The 22,099-nt window shown below is 37.7% G+C and overlaps 1 protein-coding gene across 2 annotated transcripts in view; it reads right to left on the reverse strand.

The window, feature by feature from the left end:
• Positions 1-228: 228 nt before the first annotated feature.
• Positions 229-22,099, reverse strand: part of LOC113526240 (potassium voltage-gated channel subfamily H member 7) — a 64,630-nt gene continuing 42,759 nt past the window's right edge. For both annotated transcript variants that reach the window (XM_026913110.3, XM_026913109.3), the window contains 9 exons: positions 17,487-17,886; positions 14,956-15,155; positions 13,710-13,962; positions 9,717-9,922; positions 9,469-9,553; positions 8,067-8,285; positions 5,429-5,594; positions 3,976-4,144; positions 229-2,386 (listed from right to left, as the gene is read on the reverse strand). In XM_026913110.3, the coding sequence (XP_026768911.1) occupies positions 2,192-2,386; positions 3,976-4,144; positions 5,429-5,594; positions 8,067-8,285; positions 9,469-9,553; positions 9,717-9,922; positions 13,710-13,962; positions 14,956-15,155; positions 17,487-17,886 (1,893 nt within the window). In that variant the 3' untranslated portion in view covers positions 229-2,191. The remainder of the gene's footprint in view (positions 2,387-3,975; positions 4,145-5,428; positions 5,595-8,066; positions 8,286-9,468; positions 9,554-9,716; positions 9,923-13,709; positions 13,963-14,955; positions 15,156-17,486; positions 17,887-22,099) is intronic.

A 22,099-nucleotide genomic window follows, 5' to 3' on the forward strand; every position in this document is an offset into this window, starting at 1 on the left:
ATAAGCCACTCTCTAGAGAACACCACAGGACCACCACTGATCAAGTGTTATTTGATGGATCATATCACTTAATGGATCATTCTTAATACAGGCATGACACAGACATGTTAGTGTGTGTGTGATGAAACAGTGTTGGCAGGATTTTTAATCATCTCAGTGCCACTGGTGGGTTGGGAAACCTAAAATATCCAGCCGACTTGATTTTCTGATAAACAGGAAATTCAAAACTGATATTTAGCATTCTCTTTTATTTGTGTATTAATTTATACAATTCTTTAAAAGTAATCTCCTAAAGCAAGTGTGCTATATACACTATATAGTTTTATTTATATTAATTCATCAAATAACTGACACATTCAAATAAACTGTATAGTGTTGCTGTGTATAAAATATACGGTGGCAAACTTTAAAAATGCATAAAAAATAATAAAATAAAATAACATGTGAAACACACTCAGGTAAAAAGTAACTGTCTTGTACAAGTTTGGAGAATATGTGCAAAAGTTTGCAATATATAATTCTTTTAAATATGCAAGTTCACAATAATTTTCTGTCAACTTGCCCACTCTCATTATCAACAGGCTACATTTCAGGTTTTATGGTGTGTATCTTTACATGAAAGGAGTGGGTGTGACAGAAGTCTTAAGGATGCACGCTCTTGTTCTGTGGATATTTAGTAAAGACATGTTTTCAGACAGCACTTGATCCAGCAAGTAACAGCATACACTATTTTAATGCTTGTGTTGGATGTGTGGTATGTTATGAAATAGGTATAATTTCATAAATACAACTTTTAGCTGGTTCCTGTCTATACCCAAGATATGAATATAAAAATCTTTATAGTCTGAGGTTCCTAACACTTGATAGGAATTTTCTTGGGAAAGTTTTTTTTTTCCTTTCGGACAATTGAAAGTGTTCACTTGGATTTTAGCAAAATCCATTTTCAATGTGTGTAAATAAACCGAGTTCTAGTTTAGGCTACATTTAGTAATATGTACCATGAAACATGCTCTACTTCCATTGAACAAGGTCATTAAGACTCAAAAAAAAAGTCATTTTATAGCATATCAATCCATTACATGGGTGAAATAAATAAATACATAAATACATAGACTTAAATGCTTATTGCTGCATTAATTTGCAATGGAAGCTAATAATATAAAAGGTACCATATTCCAGTCGTTACTATTGCGAGCAGAATTTGGAAAACCAACAAAAATTCTATGATGGTATGGAAACTAAACAGAAGTTTCCTGTGTGCCTTATTAATATCCAGTCTCAGCCATAATTGTTTTACAGTAGTTGCTAAAATTATACATAAATATGCATATACATTTATTCAGAGCTACATGTGTGGTACCAAAACTTTGGTCATCAAAATAGTTCTAGGCCTCCAGTATTCTGGTTCATGTGCAAAGAAATGTGACCGATTAAAATAAGGAATAAAAACATACATGCCAGAATCACACTACATTTGCTTTCCAGTATGTTGCAAGCATGCAACAGGTAACGCTTTCAGACATGCACTTTTCTATGGACAGACTTGCCACATGCTGCTTAACCTTTAAAACAGGAATGTGCTGTAAGTACATGAAAGTGGTAATTACATGTGTGAGAAAATTTTGATGCTCTCAAATACCAGTCTCTTATTATCTCCTGAATTTTTAGAGTTGGATAATAACGAAGTTGTGTAACTGTAAACTGAGGCAGAAAATGGCTACATGGCTGTGACACCTGCAGAAGTGTTGTTCATCAACCAAAAATCAAATACCATAGTACTACTGACAGTCCCAGATTTGCAGACTATCCCAGTGTTTAATGAATTTGTAGAGTTCTGCAATCGTGACAGAATACAGCAGTAGAATTTATAACAGGGAAATGAACCATCATTGAGATGAGAGTCCACAATCACTATTCATTGTGTAATGTAGTCATGAACCAGACCCTGAGTCCTTGAGTGAGGTTACTTATTCACATCCAGCAAGCTAGCATGGAGCAAAACCTACAAAAGAGGTCAGAGCTTAGGGATTCTCACTCACACCAAACAGAATGTTCAACTTCAACAAAATGATCTAAGGTTTCAGCTCCATGGATATGACCTTCAAGTTTATTATTCTCCTTGCACATACAAGCCAGTGTTCTTAAAGTGGCAATCCATCCCCCTAAGGTATATGGAAGTGAAGTCTTATAGTCATGGAAGGGACTCAGTGCTACATCCTGGCAGTCCAGGGTCAGAAAGAGGCCTGTGGAGCCCCGTGGCTGCGGTGCTGCTGATGGGTGTCTGAGACGGTGAGGAGAGGTGGATTGGAAGAAGTGATTTGGAATGTTGATGCTTGGAGAGGACATTCTCATTTGTAGGGCTTTGGGGCTGAGTTGTCTCCTGGTCCTGGACAGAGAGAGAGCGTGTATTAGCCCAGTCTGATATTTAATCTTTCAGCATGCAGTTAGCTATACTGTATGAGCCAGGCTTAGTATGGAATTTGTATGACTTTCTTATATCAGACAACTCAACATTCTGAAAAAAGAAATGAATATATATATATATATAATGTCTAGAACTCCCAATATATATATATATATATATATATATATATATATATATATATATATATATATATATATATATATAATGTATAGAGTAATAACTTACACAGAGACTTGTACGGTGTATACGCCACATAAAAGGTTTTTAAAAAGTGTGCAATTATTATTATAGTCATGTTTTCTGTGCATTTTTGGAAGGAGTCTCCAGTGTCAGAGCAACAGTTAGGTAAAGTTGTAAGCAAGTTTTCAGTTGTAAGAAAGCCTTCAGGACAGAGGGCTTTGGACTTTCTTGGTGACATGAAAAACTGCATTTTTTTTGTCTTATTAACATCAAGAGAAAAAAAGACTGTTTATAGCAGTCATAAGAAAGTGATCACAGGAACTAACTTGATTTGTGGATGCTTGACACCATTAAATGTAAATATAAATGTATAAAACACTGGCAAACTAAGGAAAGGGCAGGGGGAAGGGCCCCCAGGCTGCTCTTACAGTGGAAAAAATGTGATCAAGTACCATAATGGCTGCCTTTTGATTGGAAAAAATATGATGAAATGCCCTGTAGGGTGCCCCTACGTGCAAGAAAACACAAAGTGCCCCCTAGGGTGCCCTTCCATTGGAGAATACGTGATGCAGTGCGCTATAGGGTTCTCTTATGTGCAAGGAAACATGATGAAATGCCATAATGTGTGCCCTTCCAGTGGAAAAAATGAGATGGAGCGCCCTATAGGTTTCCCACATGCAAGAAAATATGATGAAATGCCCTCTAGATGCTCCTATGTGGACGACGTAATGCCCTTTACGTGCCCCTTTTTATTTTTTCACCCCTGTCCCTCAGACTGCCTGTGTTCGCTCCTGGCATAAAATGTAAGACCAGTCATTCTATAAGTAATAAAAAATTCTTGTGGCATATGAGGAATAAAGTGACAATAATAATCTTTGGGGTGGTAACAGAAACTCTGCTGTGGATGTACATATTACAGAAATTGTTATGTCTGGAGAGGATGGAGAGACTTTTAGCTAGGCAGCTCAAAATGTAAAATGTAATAAAATGTAACAGTTACAATATAGTATTGTTTGTGATTAAATATATCAAATATAGAATTTTATAATATTCTATGATAATTTGAATGTCAACAGGCAGAGAAAAAATAGCATCATATGTGACGAAATAAAACGGGCTTCTTGCTATTTAAAAAATGCAGCGCATCTCACTCTTTATCCATTTAATGAAGTCATTAGGGTTTTGTTTTCTGTTTCTGGCCAAACACTGCTGAAACCTCCCTGATAATCATGCAAAATTTATATATGAAAATGTATATATGTTTTACATGACATTCTCTAGCGTCATGTAATATATAATTGAAGTCCTGCTACAGGAATCCTGAGTTTGTGTTTATTCTGTTCAGCATGTGTGTGTAAGTTGAGTGTTACCTGTAGGGCAGGTGTGAGGGTTTGGCTGGTGTTGACTGCAGGCTGTGCTCTGATGGTCTGTTTCTCCAGACTGGCAGTGACTGCACTGTATGCAGGAGGGCCTGCAGGTGAGCTTCTTTGCAGTAAACATAGGATAGCCTTGATGTCTGCTGTCATCTGAGACTCCAGCCTGGAAAAACACACAGTACTATAAACCGTGGCTCTGAACTCTGAACTAAACATATCTATTTAACACACATCCTCTTATTACGGATTACTGAAAGGATAAAAAAAAAATCACATGAGTAAACCAGTGATCACAATCAGTTTATATTTATAATGTCGGAAATGCATAAAAGAATGCAATGCATTGTTAGTAAAGCTTTGTATTTGCACTGTAGAAACTGAAACAGAACTCTAGAGGGAGCCTGTTCTCTGATCACTCTGATATTGACATTGCTCTGAAATATAATTGGCTAAAATCACAGAAAATGAATCTGTTTTTAGTTCCAGGAAAAGACATATAAAGTAATGTTTACTATCTACAATTTTTTTCTTTAGAGTTCTATTTGCCAGTTACTATTTGCCAGTTAGTAAAATAATATTAAACCCATTAACTCTGGAGCTCAGAAAGGAAGCCTTATGAAAGTATTTGGATAATGACTGGCACTTTACCCTTCCTTGTTTGGTAGTAAATTAGCTTCTTACAACAATAATAATTTAAAAAATGTTTTAAAGTATGTTTACATGCACAAGTGTGTATTTTGTTTTTCAAGTGCACATTTCTTGACAGTATCTGTGGAGTGCTACATTTGCCCAGCAGCAAAATAAATGCAAATGAGAGAGAGAGAGAGAGAGAGAGAGAGAGATCAGGGTGGTTTGGGCCTCTAATGGAGATCAGAGATGTGAGACTCAGCTGGTGCAGGATTTCTGCGTCGTGATGTCTCTTTTCCCTCAGCCAACAATTCAGCTAAAAATACCACCTGCTGTTAGTCTGCTGTCTGCCAGTGTGTATATTTGTATATACGTGTGTGTGTATATTTGTGTGTGTGTGTGTGTGTGTGTGTGTATTGATCACTGAGCTACATCTGCTCTTCGCTCCATATCTGTTTTCCACGTGCATGAGTGATAACACTAAGCACTGTTCTCTTTTGGTACTTGGATAAATTTGTCGAATAGGAAAGGTGTGAGTGTGTGTGTGAGAGTGTTTAAAGGTTTTAGATTAGCATATGCCATTTTGTTCATTAGGGGCATCAGTATTGGAAACACTGTGTTCACAAGACAGGTCTCTGAATTTCTCCAGAGAGCATGTCTGATTTTAAAATCTAATATATACGGTAAAATTCTGATATATGGTTCAGACACTTAGTTGATTTTACTAAATCATATTATATATACATACTAAATTTTCAGCAAAAGCAACAACAATAACAACAAAAATACGATGTGTGTATTATGTGTGAATGGGTGGTACCTGTTCAGGTGATCCTGCAGGTGGTCCAGTCTCTGTTGCACTTCTCCATATGTGAGATCACAATCAAGCTCCTCCTCTTCCTCTCGTCTCAGCTTGTGAGTCTGAGCTTGCGAGTCTTCCAAAGCCTCCCTCGGCCTCACGCTTTCCCAGTCAGCACTCTGCCTTTCTGCATGTGCACACACAAACACACACACACACACACACACAAAGAATTACACCTTTTGTGCTTTCAGAAGACTTTTTATCCTATGCTTTATTTACAGATGTTATCAAAATCACCAGGGTAACCAACAGAGCACCATTATGCTATTATTATTTACTGCTTTTGTGCTGTTGAGATGCTCCTATCTCTGAGCAGCAGCCTAACAGGCACTATGGACAAAAGGTTATCTTCTGCTTCCACCTGTGTGTTTAGAAGCCGGCAGAAGACTGAGCACTCCTTCAGGCTGATCTGAGATCAGACACTGTGGTCAGAAAAGAGGCTAATGAGGCCATTCAGTTAGTCTCTGTCTGTTAAAAATGTCACTTATGCCTACAGCCAGAAACATTCTAAAAATGCAAACATCAGTAACTTTTCCTACCCACTGTGAAATCATGCAAAAGTGCAGAAATAAAAAATGCAGGCAGAGGTATTATAGTTTTAGAGGAATTCAGGCCTCTTGATCTGAGGGATAAGTTTCTCCAGGCAGATGTATTTCAGCAATGCATGAGTCTAATCAAAATGCAGCACATCTGAGACATGAGAAAAAATCTCATAGTACACAGTATATAAATACTATAAATAAATAAAGCTATAAAGTCTGAAATGGTTTGCACAAGAAATGTGCTCTGATCTCAGGATTACATTTACACACAGTGTCTGAACAACATGCTACATAAAGTCTACAGAGAATAGACTACAACCTGAATAGGCTACTGAACTCAAGTGTGAGTTAATGTTGTACTGACAGTTCACCATAACCTAAGCATGTTATCACTCAATACCTGTTGGTGTATCTGGTGTGTACATGTATGGACAGTGTAGAATATGTACTTTTGTCTTTGTCCTGTGTGTTTCTGCATTTATGATAAGTCATTCCTACAGGTCACATTCAAAGAGCAATCCACTCTCGTTTAGTCATGTGAGAGGGAAGTTCCTCCTTGATGGTTATGTGGAATTAACTTTGCTTGGCTCTGGTAGAGTGATATGGGACATTATGTGCACACTGAGGAGAACTTGATGGGAATGGTAAGCCAGTGGATTTTCCTAAAGCCTGTAAAAAGAGCTGTGACTTAAGCTTCTGAAAGACCTGCTCCAGTGAGGCCTGAACCGCTCCCTCATTTTCTTCCTTCTCCTCATTGTGCTTCTTTAGCATGGATTAAGTGTCTGATCTGATTACTTTGTTTAATTGTTTAATTATCTGTGCCCTGTTTTCCTTGAAAACCCATCAATCATTATTTTAGAAATGTAGAATATTTGGGGGCAAATGAAAGCAGTTTAATTTATTTTATTTCCCCTGGAGCATCAATCAAACTAAAAGCCTGTTTTTTTAAGCCAGAGTATATAAAGAGTCATTTTGTAAATCATCTATATATTTTAAACTCATGTTTCTATATTAGAATTGATCAGTCTAACTAGAACAATGCTGATTAATGACCACAGCACAGTTGAATAATCAAATCAGAAGGTTTTGATTAATTTCCTATAACAGCAGCTTTGACAGTAGTTCCAGCTGTAACATAAATGATAAGTTTATATTATTGCGCTAGTTCTAACACATTATCATTCCTATAGCAACAGTTCATTTGCCGCGAAGTGTACGGTGTAAAAGTGTTGTTTAACAAACATAATATAAAATAATTGTTGATAAGGTGAAGATTTCTGTTAGGAGATGTTTATGTAACATTTATGGAAGGAGTTTCAGGTGTCTGTGCTTTGTAACAGTCAGTAAGGTTCCAGCCTTGGAGTTTGTGCTTTTCTTGTTTCGCAGTCACATGACAACTTGCATTTTTTTGTCTCATTAACTTTAAAAGACAGCAAAAAGAGGAGGTGGTGAGGAAATGACTGTTTATAGCTGCAATATTGTGATAACAGGAACTTGTCTCATAGATGTTCCACATGAGACATTAAATGTACCCAAAAACAATTAAAAATTATGGTGTGTCATTCAGTTATGAATTAAAATTTGTAATATTTGGCCATGCGTTGTGGTATAAGTGGAATAACACACTTTGGGCTGGCGTAGATTATATCCTTGTGAGAGCATGGTCCATCATGTGTTGTTCCTTATATAGTAGATGACACCAAGGCAAGCATAAGGAGTCATGATAACCTCAGTGTGCCCTCTATGTGTGTTGGTGTTGGTGTTGCTAAAATAGAGTAAAGTACTAAGTTTAACTAAAAGTTGCTGAATAGCTTGATGAGGGCACCTTTTTTTTTTAGGGAAAAGGACACTGTGGAGAAGAGAGTAATAAATGCACAAACTGGCCAGTCCCACAAACACAGCAGAGAACAAATTGCTACTACATAACATGAATTCTAATGTCAGATCCACCACAGAGTTTTATATTCATTCCCATTAGAAATGAGATCAGCTACATTCCCCATAGATGGACTTGATCTGGTCCACTGGGCTTAAGGACAGTGATGATGTCTTACCATAGTAATGTGCCTCTCTCTCCAGCCTGCCACTAAACGGGCTGCAATCAGAAGTCGGGGTGTAACTGTCTACACATGGATATTCCATTATTCCAGCTGCCTGATTTCTTTGCTGCTCCTCCCTGGAAGCCCTGCAGTCATCAGAGCCTCTTTTTGAGCTGAGTCGTGACTCGCGCCGCTCCTTCTTGGTCTCATTTTCCATGTCCTTGATGCTACCCCCTGTGGGATGTCATCAACACCGGTTAAAGGAACACCCTGTGATGCAGTACAGAGACCCAGCCTCCACTGGGAGCCTCCACAGAAAACAATAATACCGCTTAACACACACACACACACACACACACACACAAACACACACACACACACTCACAGAGCACTACTTGTAAAGAGAAGGGTTTGGATGTAGATGACTTAAAACTTGAAAACTATACCTTACATTAAAATCCATCTAGTACCTTTTCATTTATCTCTCTGGTGGAAACCTTAAAGATTCTCTGTAGAACCTTATGACAGAAGGTTTCCTTTTTAGACAGCATGTGAAGTAAAATCCCTTTTGGAAGCTAAAGCCCCCAAATCCTTAACTATCCAAAGAAACTCTTATGAATCTGTATCTAAGATGATCAAAACACTTTCTCTTAACTTGAATCGGTGAGTCAAAAATTACAGTTATGCAATGACAGCAATGTAGTCAATAATAAAATATACAGTCTACACCAGAAACACTGAATGATATTTTACAGCAGGAGATTCATTAAAAAAACCTTCTAAACAAATTATAGGCTATTCCAACCACTGTGCCCTGGGAAAGTGAGCCGATGTGGTCTCCTTCTTGGAACTCCTGCTGAGAAAACTCATTCCAAGGTAAAAAAGCAATATGGCCAAAGTTAATCATGTAGAAACGTTCTCCACTGGGACACTGAACATCTCCTGAAATCCCTTCAGAAGTAATTTCCTGAGTAACCTTAGATATTGGCCAGTATTTGGGCAAGTCAAAGAGCATGCTGGGTTGGTGAACTTAAAATAAACTTTAAATGTGCATTTATTTGTTAGCAATCTATAACTCTAAGCATCAGTACCTATGTAACTGGTATTATTTTCTGAAAATCCTTTTACTGCAGAGAAAAAATATGGAGACTGCGCGACAGCATTAGGAACCCATATCATAACTGCATGACTGGTATGAGAAAGGCATTTCACTGCAGATTATATGAGAGACAATTTAAACTCTTTAGATTGCTTAAAATGGCTGCACTATAGGACTACATTTATGTATTAAAGGACAAAAAGAAGCAGACAAGCACACAAAAATGTAGCATTGCAAACATGAGGCAATTTCAATGCACAGTAAAACTTGATAAAATGCATAAACTGTAAGCTGCATAAATTATTATTATTATATTACCTTTGGTTTGCTTACAACTGAAGGAAATCTTTCTCTTGTCCTTATTGTCTTCTCCATCTGAGTCACTACTTTGTGCATAACTGGTCTGTGTTGAGACAAGAGTTAGTGTTTAAGAGTCACTCTGAAAATACGCATTCAGAAATTCTTCAAAATAACTATTACTCCCATGCGTGCTACAACTACTATTAAGTGGCGTCTTGTCATAATTTCAGTAAAGGCATTCTTCTACAGTGCCAATAAAGTCTTGCCTCAGTGTTCTCATCTCTCAGGTTAAAGGTGAGCTCCAGGTTGGTAAGGAAGTGGTCGGAGAACTCAGGGTACATATCTAGCACCTCCAGCAGGTCTTCCCGGTTGATAGTGTGCAGATCACAGTAGCTCAGAGCTCGGACATCTGCTTTTGACTTTCCTGGTTTTGCATACAAGTGGATCATCTCTCCAAAGATGTCATTCTTGCCTGGAAAAAGAATAACATAGTTATATCATCTTTTTGCGATACATGCATGAAACTGGACAGTGCTTAATTCAATTCAATTCAGATCAATTTTATTTGTATAACACTGTTAATAATAGATATCATCACAAAGCAGCTTTATAGAAGTTCCCATGTAGATTTAGATCCCTAGTAGTAGTAGGTGTTGAGTATGAGAATATTGTGAATAGGACTCATGGGATAAGCGCAGAAAAGTCTTTATGATTACAGCAGCAGTTCTTAGGTACAACTATTAGCTAATCTATGTGAGATTATCCCCGAAGCTTATTTAAGGTATGTACAACTTGGTGATTTACACACTAGCCCTTTAGAAACTGATCTGGTCTCTGTCTCTTGTCTGCTAAATATTTTGTGATTGCCTTCAAAAGGAACGGTTAAAAAGGGAACAGAATGTTGGCATTGACAGATCCTGGGTCCTCTTTCCCAGCTGCACTGCGTCATGACAATCATTATAAGAGGGTTGAGAGAGGGTTAAACCTGAGAATTGTTTAGATCTTAAAATCTTAGCATATATCAATTTTTTTTTGTAAAACAAGGTGCAAAAGGATCACCCTGCGCTCATCTGTGTCATTCATTATTTAAGCACAGATTGGCCTGATGCTGGTTTACACTTTGATGTCCACAGACGCTCCATCATATGTGGCTGACAGGCTTTGCTGTACTTCTTCAAAAGGAATAGGAACACTTTTGATAATCATGCTAAATTCAAAGTCACTGTAAATGTGTGGCAGTCTGGGAAAACCTGTTGGATGTTGCTGTGGCTGAACTGTGGCAAACAGCCGAAAAAGAAAAAAGAAAGACTTTTTAATCTTGCCTCATATCATGAAAGGTATGGAGGCAGTTTATCAAATGCAGCTGTAAAAACAATCAGTCTGCCAAAAGATGACATACCATAGCGAAATGGACATGAGCCTAATCAATTTAGTTTGTAATCAGATATTGGCTGTTCAAATGTCTACGATGCTTCTGCAGTGCAGCTGGAATAAAATCTTTAAATGCAATTATCTCCTTTTTCACTTTTGTGGGTAACCAAGTTTTAAAATGCTAGATCTTTACTTCTGGCTGAGATTTGTTCGAAACAGAATCATATTTCAGGTGCCAGGCCATAGCCAGCTTAGAGTAGAACTAATTAGAAAGATCAGCTTATGATGACAACAACGTTGTCACCGAGTGACTCAGATTTAAGTGATATTTTGGCTGCTGCTAAGGTTCCTTTGTCTGAAGCTTCTTTTTTTAGTATCCTGAATGACTGAATTAAGGGTACTATCGCACTTCAGGATCTGTTAGCTGCACTGTCTGTTCCTGCACCATACTGTGTTTTCTGCACGTGACTCAACTACGTCAGATGATCTAGCAGTGTTCAGCAGGTGAGAAAGAAGTCTGCTTAAAAGTGTCAGGGTTGGGCACACTTGCCAGACACATGCCAAATAACACTGACATCATGAGGAAACATGCTTCCTAATTACAACTATCAATAGCGATCACAAATTGAGAACATTAGCATTTATAGCTCTTTGGAATAGAATAAACAACTTAATAAATCGACTAAATATTCAGTCCTTCTAATAAACTGTTATCCCCATTCCCTCTCTCTCTCTCTCTCTCTCTCTCACTCACTCACTTATTGGTCACTTTGTATACGGTACAATAAAGTTTGGACACGATATATAAAAACACATTCATCTTCAGTAACCACTTTATCCTGGTCAGGGCTGCTGTGGATCCACAGCCAGTCTTGGTAACACTGGGCACAAGGTGGGTGAATTCACCTCAGAGATGGATAAAGGCTTATGGTTGAAAAAGGCTTATGGTTGAAAATTGTTTTAAGAGAGATGGAAATAGTGAAGCCCATGTACAAATTTATTTCTGAAAATAAAATTTATTTTAATCTGTACTTTTAAAGAAGATTTTTTAAAATTAAATTGTTTCCCCAAACAAGCACGTATAGATTTCATTTAGAAATTAGGAACTGCAGTGAGGAGCTGGGCCTATTTATGAACTCTAAAATGGATGAAGCTGCATTATGAAGCAGGTAGAAAAGATGCTGGTTGAGTGTGAAGCTTCATCAGGAATACCGGAAAGAATTTAAACTATAAAATAGTTTTGATTTTGCACTTTTTTAATTCCATGTGTTATTTCATCTTGTTAATGTCTTATTCTAAACTAGTCGAAAATTGTATAAATGAAGAAAACATTTCTATGAGATGGTTTGTCCAAACATTTGACTGGTAGTGTATATACTGGTAGGCCAATTTCCATCTCATGGGCATTCATGTATTTTATGGATTTATTTAATATGGTAACACACTCTTAATTTACTACAATTATAGCAAAACAAACAAACAAACAAAAAAACTACCTCATCAAAGAACCTAAAATGGCAGGTTTTCTGTTCTTGAGCTACAGTGTTTCAGTGTTTGAGGATATGTGCATGGCTGTCCACTGGGACACACTGTGTGTGTGAGAAACTGCTGAGAAACAGGGTTCCATGGAGTAGATTTGCACTGACAGAATGTTTAGCTTTACCCTTATTTAAATGTCAAAATAACATATCAAATGAGACAAAAAAGGGTACACATTCATACGAATGTTGAAAAATTATGCCCCAGAGAGTGTCCTTTCAGTGCAAAATTTCCATTAGAATAGGCACTGTGGATGTCTGGCAGTACATTTAGTCCAAGCTTTGACTCAAATATGGGACAAAGCCATTACCTGTGATGCAGTCTTAATTATAGTACCTAGAGAAACTAACTAGACTTAAATCATCAGAGAAATGACTGAAATGTCAAAGACTCAGTAATTAAATCAAGGCCAGCCAAACTAAAATGTATTCAAAATTACAGCCATTCATTAAAACTGAACTTACCAAATGTAGCATTTTCTAAATATTAGTTGTTATTAATTTTTGCATGATGGGAAAATGTAGCTGTAACAACTGCAACTGCTACACATAGTACACACCCACTGCAATGCTGTATTACTACATATAAAGGCATATTATTATTATTATTATTATTATTATTACTTCTACAATCTAGAAAAGCTTACATAATAACTAATATTATGTGTCCAAATACTGGAACAACAGTAATGAGTTTTTTTTCTCTCGGTTATTTATTTAAAAGTCTATTTGCCCCCTCCAAACCCCCTTTTAACTATTCTTTTTATAATCAGACATATAATGATCACAACAGCATTGCTATAAGCTGCTCTTCTGCTCTTTATTGTATACCAGGCCTAAGCCAAATAGGCCCATTTTAATTGTTATTGTTTAAAGCAAGTAAACAGGCTACACAAAACTTACATTAACAGCAACCAAAACCTTTTAAATGTACTGCAGTCATTCTTAGAATGTGCATTACAAGAAAACTGAGACAGACAAATCAATATTGACAGTACCATCAACGGTTATAAATAATGAGATTCCTGCTTTTAACGCCAGGCTAATAAAACAATCTAAAAGTGCTCTTTTTTCAGAACACCTATTGACCTCAACCATGACAGAGCAATATGAGAATATGCTATCATCATCACAAAAAAAAAAAAAAAATTAAATGACAATACGCTTTTCTAAATGAATTGGGAGGACGTGGGAGTATAGCTAGACAGGGTCTATTCACAATATAACAATGGGGCTGCATTATTAACTTAAAGCTTCAGCTGACAGAGTAAATAATTCTGATAAGTTAACATATATGATGCATTTTTTAAAATCATGATTTTTAAAAAAAACATTCAAAAGCAAAATTACCTAGAATGGCCACTACAATGTCATCCTTCAGGATCTCGATGGAACCTCGAGACAGGAAGTAAAGTGCTGTAAGGACATCTCCACAGTGAACCAGTGTGTCTCCTGGTGGAGCGTGGGTCGTCTTAAAGCGCATGGCCAGAGCACGCAAGCAGCCTTTTGTGGCCCCACGGAAGGCCTTACAGTCTTGCAGCAGGCTCCGGTTCAGATGGAGACAGATATCTGCCTGTAAGCACTCTGGAAAGCCCTTTAACACCTAGATAGTAAAGATGAGAGAAATAGACAGAGAAAATAAAAAGGAAATGTTGAGCTTATGGAAAAGCAAATGTTTTCATACAATAGATACATGACTATCAAGACATAACAGTTTTCCGGTTTACCCTTTTCATAGTCTATAAAAAGGGTAACATTTACTTGAAACATCTATACACCAAGTAATAGAGGAATGTGCATCTCACTGTGTTGAGACTACTATAATGGTAATAGATATCCCACCAAAAGAAATAAGGAAAAGATAAAGATGAACATGCAAACTATAAAAAAAATCATTCAGCAACTACAGAGATAACCTGCCGAACTTGCTAGCAGCCTCTAAAGCATACAAATTCAGGAACGTTTGTTCCTTTTTTTTTCACAAGCACCTTATGTGTAAGCAACAAGATCTTCAGGCTAAAAGACCTTTACATAAACTATCAAAGCAGATGCCATGCTGAAATGGAATTCTTATTGAAAATAACACATGAAGTAAGATGAAAAGTGCTCTATGAAGGAAAGGTCTGGAGTGTCTGCACATAACAGGCAGTGGAGGGGACGAGAATGAGAATGGCTAAGTAGAATCCTTTGTTTTTTATAAATACCTCCTGCATCCCAGTGTGATGAGGTCATTCCATTTCATATGGAGCAAAATGGAGAGAGACAGGTGTTGCATTCATTATGCATATTTACAACACATTTCACTTGATTTATTCACATGTCTTAGGGGAGCTAAATTAAAACCTACAGTAGATTTGCAACTCATCAACAATGCTGACATCACTACAAAAAAACTGGGTGTTTATGAGTTTAGAATAGTTCTCAGTTACAGATCACAAATTCCACATCATCCACAATGAGCACAATGAGCACTGTCCCTTTTGTTAAAAGTCTTAATAAAGACAAATATCAAATATATTTGGCTATACAAACATAGGTAATGCATGAGCTGAGCCTAGATGGCTATGTCTCCCCCATCCCCAACATACAAACGCACCATGTTCATGTCGATGCCATTGGTGTAGTTCCAGGAATGCTGAAAATACTCCTCCAGCCTCTGCCTGAGTGGGTTGGGGATCTGGTGGAAGCGGATAAACTCTTTCACACGCAGCATCTGAGTGTGATACCGCGCTGTTCCTGAGTAGAGCCGCTGAATGATAGCAGATACATTCCCAAAGATGCTGGCATACATTAGGGCTAAGCAGGACAAGAATATGATAGAGTTTGAATGCAAATATTCATATGAATGACACACAACAAATAAAAATACATTAGTTTCCAGATGAATAAGTACATCTACATTATATCTACAATTTAGCCATTTAGTAATGTACATCTTTGAAGTGTCATGTCACCCCGGAATCGGCGGCGAACTCCAACTCCCAGAATACAGTGTGGCCTACAAACATGGCCACCATGGACTACAACTCACAGCCATCACAGACACTTTCACGTTCATGTTCACCCGACTACTGATTGCACACATCTGGACTCAGTCACTCACACGGTATTTAATCACCCTCACTGCACATTCACTTTGCAAAGTATACGCTCTGAATTCTTTGTGTACCAGGCATTACCAAGCCATTGTATATTGCTATGTTGTGTTTCTGGTTTTGATCCCTGTTCTGACTTTCTGGTTTTGCCCATAGTCTTGCCTAGTTTATGCTATTTGTTGATCTCCTGACCTTTGCCTGCACCCTGACCTTGTTCTTGGATTACATCTCTGTTCTGATTGCTAAGCTTAATAAAGTCTGGTATATCTTCATTTGCGTCCATACCTGCCTGCCTGACATTATACAGATCACAGATGTCAAACTCTAGGCCTGCAGACTAACTACAACTGTCTTATTTCATTTGGCCAGTGCAAACTTGCCAAAAATAATATTACAATATACAGCATATGGCCAAAAGAATGTGGACAACCTATCACCCCCAGATGTGCTGTCTGAACATTCCTTTCCAAAACCATGGGCAGTAACATGGAGTTTGTCCCCCTTTGCTGCTATAACAGCCTCCACTCTTCTGGGAAGGTTTTACACTAGATTTTGGCATGCGGCTATGGGGATTTGACCATTAAGCCAGAAAAGCATTAGTGAGGTTAGGCATTGATGTTGGACAAGAAGGCCTGGCGTGCACTTGGTGTTCCGATTCATCCCAAAGATGTTCAGTGGGGTTGAGGTCAGGGCTCTGTGCAGGCCACTCATCCAAACACATTCTAAACAATTGTGCGTTTCCAACTTTGTGGTAACAGTTTCGGGAAAGCCCACATATGGGTGTGATACTCAAGAGTCCACATACTTTTGGTCATATAATGTAGATGGTGTATAGGTATACAATTACTAACTGTAGCCCATCTGTTGTTATGCATAATTTGTCAGGCTATCTTTACTTCCTCCATCAGTGGAAAGGGATCACCAGTTATCAGATATCATTTGATTGATGGATCATTCTCAGCACAGCAGTAACGCTGTCAGGATAGTGTGTGTGTGGTGCTGGCATGAATGTATTGTGAATATTTAAACACTCTGGGCCATATTAACAATTGGGTTAAACATAACTCTTGAATTTAAATACTATTCATGAATTTGTAAAGAGTTACACTGGGTGGACTTACATGCAATTCTGACCTTGGACTTAAGGCCATTTTTCTTGCCTGATATTCTCTCAAGAGTTGAGCAATATTAAGTGCAGTGCCATTATCTGACAGCTTGATTTAACCACAATATGTTATACTGAAAACTATGGGCACAAATTTCTTTACAGTGCACAATATAAATAAAAACAATGCAAAATAGTAGTATTTGCTGGATCAAGTGCTATTTTGTTAAATTAAACAAAATTTGCAGCGATTGTAATAATTGCAACTAGGTTTATGCAGACAGCATATACTGGCAAGATACTAAAGTCTTATTTTCTTGTGATTAAAGGCAGTAGTCTTGACGATGGAAAACCCCATCTTGGACCATTCTACTCAAGAAAAATCTGGCAGCCTTGGAAGCATGAACTGCACACAGGTAAGGAAACTGACTTATGCAGGTGTGTAACCCATTATTGAATACCTATAACATTTCCCATGTAAATACTGATGTAAATTTTGGACTTGCGTCACCAAATTTGAATACAGTCTAACGTATTCTTACTGGCCTCTTTTTTAGACACACCTACCAGATTGGTCACCTTCTAGGTGTGCAGGTAAAGACTATAGCTCTTCTTTTTCAATGCACGATCGATATTAATCCTCTAGCCTTCATCAGTGTCAGTGTGTCATCACAACAATGCTATCGCCTGGATATTTTTGGTTGGCAGACCAGTTCTCTGAAGTGTTTAAAAACCCCAGCAACCCTGGTACACCTGATAAACTTGTACCACTGAACACACACTACTGTGTCACTGCTGTTCTGCGAATGATTAAACACCCAAATAATATCTGGAGAGCAGCTGGTCTTGATGGTCTCTTTCCATTGATAAATTTATATCACAATGAATTTACACTGCATAATTGAACTTAAAACAGCTCATACTCACATCCAATAAGCATGACACAGATAGAAAAGATCTTCTCTGAGTTGGTATTTGGTGAGACGTTGCCGAAGCCCACGCTGGTCAAACTGCTGAATGTGAAATACAGTGCAGTGACATATTTGTCCTTAATGGAGGGTCCAGAGTTGGGGTCACTGTAGTTGTAGCGTTTTCCGATAGACACACCGAGATTATCCAGCCAGCCAATCTTGTGCTCCAGATAAGGTTTCTCTACATTGCCGATGGCATACCAGATACAGGCCAGCCAATGGGCAATAAGTGCGAAGATGCACATGAGGAGCATAAGCACTGCTGCTCCATACTCAGAGTAGCGGTCCAGCTTCCTGGCCACCCGCACTAATCTCAGCAGCCGGGCCGTCTTCAACAGACCAATCAGAGTAGTTGTCTAAAGACAAATGAGATACCAGTTTAGAGACGTTGACAAATAAACCTACAGTGCTACAATGCAATCAAACAGAATTCATATCAGTGATTGCAACATGAGAGAGCAGTATAGAAAAGTCCTCCTAGATTCTTGTTTTCTTAATTGAAGCCTATCCACCACATTAAGTTCTGGGTTATCAATTTCCATTCTCCTACACACCATTTAAATTAGGAAAAAAAAAAATCTGAGGTTTTTCACAAGCATCTGAGATTGTCTGTCATACGTTGGGGCTGAATTCTGGAAAACAGCCATAAATTGTGAAATATCTGGTTTTGACTAAAATTGATTTTTTTTCTGCCAGTAATATACACTATATGGCAAAGGTTTGTGGACACCTGACCATCACACCTATATGTGTGTCCGATTCCAGATTTAGCCCCCCTGTGTTATAAATTGTTATAAGATGTTGCGCACTGACATCAGGTGAGGAGGCCTGGTGTTCAGGCGGTGTTACAATTAATCTCAAAGGTGTTCAGTGGGGTTGTGGTCAGGGATGTGTGCAGGTTACTCGAGTTCTTCCACACCAACCTTGGCAAACTGTGTCTTTATGTACCTTGTTTTGTGCACAGGGACACTGTCATGCTGGAAAATGTTCGGGTCCCCTAGTTCCAGTGAAGGGAACTTGTAATACTACAGCATACAAAGATATCCTATACAATTGTGTGCTTCCAATTTTTGTGGCAACAGTTTGGAGAAGGCCCACATATGGGTGTGATGGTCAGGTGTCCACCAACCTGTGGCCATATAGTGTACTTTGACATCTCTTCTTATTTTTATTCTTATTTCAGTTATTTTATAACCTTGTCCCCAGCTACCTGCCTGAAAATAGTCACATTGGGTAAGAAATTTATCTTTGTTGCAGTTCAACAAATGCAGCTGTAATTGCTGGCAGATCTGTCTCTGTAAAACTCTGCTAGCTAAGCATGCATTTCTCATGCAATGAATCACATGCTTTGTAGTGGGGTAGCTATGAGATGTGCCATATCAAAATGGCATATAATAAACCTAATCAATTCAGTTGTCAAACTGACCATGATGCATTTGTGCAGTCACATCAACAGTGAGGCTTTTTTTTTTTTTATAAATGCTACAAGGTGATGAGACTGAGATTGATGTGGATGATGCTGATAATCAAAATGAGAACTCATTTCCTGTTGTAAATGTGGAATTATTTTCAATTTGGCAGTAATGTTGTTTTTCCATAACTAGATTAGTTTATAAATGTAGAGGTAGGCAGAGTGTCTTTCAGCAGAAGTGGAAAGGAATCTTTTAATGCAATTTTCTCCATTTTCACTTTTTGGGGGTAATCAGACTTTAATATAATATAACTGTACTTGTGATTGAGATATATGCAAAATCATATTAAAGTTCAGGAAAACCTCTGATTTTCATGACTATATAGTAGAAAATGCCATCTGATCATGTGAATGCTTTTCCCCAGCCAGCACACAATTACTGCAAATGGGCAAATTGGAAGGGTTGTATTTTGTAGACTAATTTAGCTAGCGCTCATATCTCTGTAGCATATTCCCTCAGTAATGCCTTTGAACAAATGTTTCACTAATTACCAGTATTATAATTATGTGTAATTATGGCCCATTACACAATACTGTCTATATGCTTTACCACTAGAGACCAGCACTACATCCACTAATGCCCTGGCCATTGAAAGAAAAGAAAATGAGCAAGTAGTAATGCAATGTGCTTTCATACCTTTTTAATTCACAATACTTCCAACTTGGCTGTACTATTGCATTACTGCAGAAAAGACATACATTCTAATTTGTGGAAGGTTTTCTCTCATTCTGTAAAGCCTGCAAATGAGCCCCTTGGCGTTTACACCATGCTCTGTCTCGTCTGAAACAGGCTCCTGCAACACTATAACTGGCCCCTGGCAGAAGATCATTTATTTACCTGCCAATTATATGGCGGCTCTGCAAAGGGAATAACTGTGGAGGGTATTTTTAAAGTTCATTTAAAAGGATGGGTCTGCCAGTAAAGTTGCACATTCACGTTGACACTGTGTTAGCAAATGGCCTCCCTGAAAATGTTTTTCCTTCAGTCTGACATGAAAAGAGGTAGTAGGCAAATGAGTAGAAAATGATCTTACAAGGAAGCCATTATAAGCTCATTAGCAGCTACCACTCATAGTGATCCACAACAAATCTGCATAGAGCTATAGCTGGATATCATCTGTAATACTGATAAACTGTTACAATCTCATCAGTAGCTTTACACAAGAACTAATGGGTATTTGTATCTAAAGGCTAGAGCAACTTTCAACATGATCATTTTTGCTGATCACCTAATTGTCATCGTCATCCAACAATGCACGAATATTTGACACTTGATGCAGTGACTTGTTATGACTGCATTCATTTCCAAGCTAAGTATATTGTAATTAACATTGCAGCACCTGCTGGCAAAGGTGTCACCTTCCACCCACTCCATAAAACACTACAGGGACAGAGGAGTACACTGAGTGGCAGACTGCTCTTGCTCCACTGCAGGAAAGAACGCTTTTGCAGGTAGTTGCAACTGTAACTACCTCACTGGTGGATAATACCTCATCTGTGGATAATACTGTATACATAACCATTACACTGTATAGAACCTCAACACAATATACAGTACTGTACTTCTTGCACTTTAGCAGAGCTATAGATGTATATGCATGTATATGATACATAAAATATGTAGGTTTACTATATATATATAAAAACCTACATAAGCCTACATAACCTATATATATATATATATATATATATATATATATATATATATATATATATATATATATATACACACACACACACACACACACATTTATAATTTGTACCTTTAAATTTTACATTTAAATTTTTAAATTTTATATTTATTTTACTTTATCTTATTTTATCTTTAGTTAATTTTTACTTTATTTCTTATGTGTATTTGTGATTTGTCTTCTTAGATCAATAAAGTGTTATCTTAAAACATATGTGTAGCCTGTAAAATTCAGTGTAGTTTAAGATGGACACATAAACCAAACACAAATGATTTAAGTGAAGAAAGCATCTTTGCATTGCTCTACTGCCCAGTGATCATGACCATGCTGCTTGGTAGCAGTGTGAGATACAGCTTGTGGGTTTTGCGGTGGCATTATCATCAACAAGATCCTGACCAGCAAAACCATCCCGATATGAATGACTGCAGCTTCTGAATAACTCTGCTGACTTTGTGTATTTAGTTTTTGCTTTTTGCATTGTGTTTGTGACCTTACATGATTGAGAGTGTTATAAATGCTTACCAAGTACAGTTAAACATATTATTAAAAATGGCAGTGCTTAAATAAAAAAAGATAATATAAACAAAGCAGATACAACATGCATAGATAAACTAGATATGCATTCAGAAAAAATAAACAGTGTTGGGAAGCAATGTCAAATAAGGTTTAGGAGAAGGCTGGAGACCTAAAATCACTTCATGTAAATCCTGTAAATGAGACGTGTCCTGAGGCCACCTGCCATCTGTCTCTCTGAACTATACAAAACATGCAACGCACTGACCACAGACTGCACAACATCCCCATCTGCCCAACCACAGGCATAAAACATACACACAAAGCAGACAAACATAAACCAGTCCAGCAAGAATGGGCTTTCCTGACATGGGTCACTTTAGATTTGTCATTTGAGTCCATTTCATTAATGGGAGGGGGTTACAACAGCACAATATCCAGTACAATATACACACTGGAGAGTAATGTTTCTTTTGGTTACAATATGCTTACCTATATCACTCTTTGGAGTAGGGTTACAGGGATCCCTTTTCAATAAATACAACTAAAATCCAATGGAAAATCAATAAACAATACATCTTAGTGGCCGGACCCTTTCACTCAGTGCATAATAGGCATTAAGCAGGCTGTTTGCCTATTTCGTAGGTTGCAAGAGAAGCAGCAGCTTTGCACTGCGTTGCATAACAAAGTGGAAGTTTGAATTCACAATGTATAAGGAAATTTGATGGGCAGGATATTAGGCAGAAGCAGTAACGTACAGCAGCTGGTCATTTCTTTACTATCTGGCTCTCGAAACAGAATGAATGCATTAACATCTCACAGCCCCCACATATCTCACTACTATCCGCAGCGATAATCAATAAAGCAAACACATTAAATAGCCTACAGTTACCA

This window comes from Pangasianodon hypophthalmus, chromosome 5, assembly GCF_027358585.1.
Source record: "Pangasianodon hypophthalmus isolate fPanHyp1 chromosome 5, fPanHyp1.pri, whole genome shotgun sequence".
NCBI lineage: Eukaryota > Metazoa > Chordata > Actinopteri > Siluriformes > Pangasiidae > Pangasianodon > Pangasianodon hypophthalmus.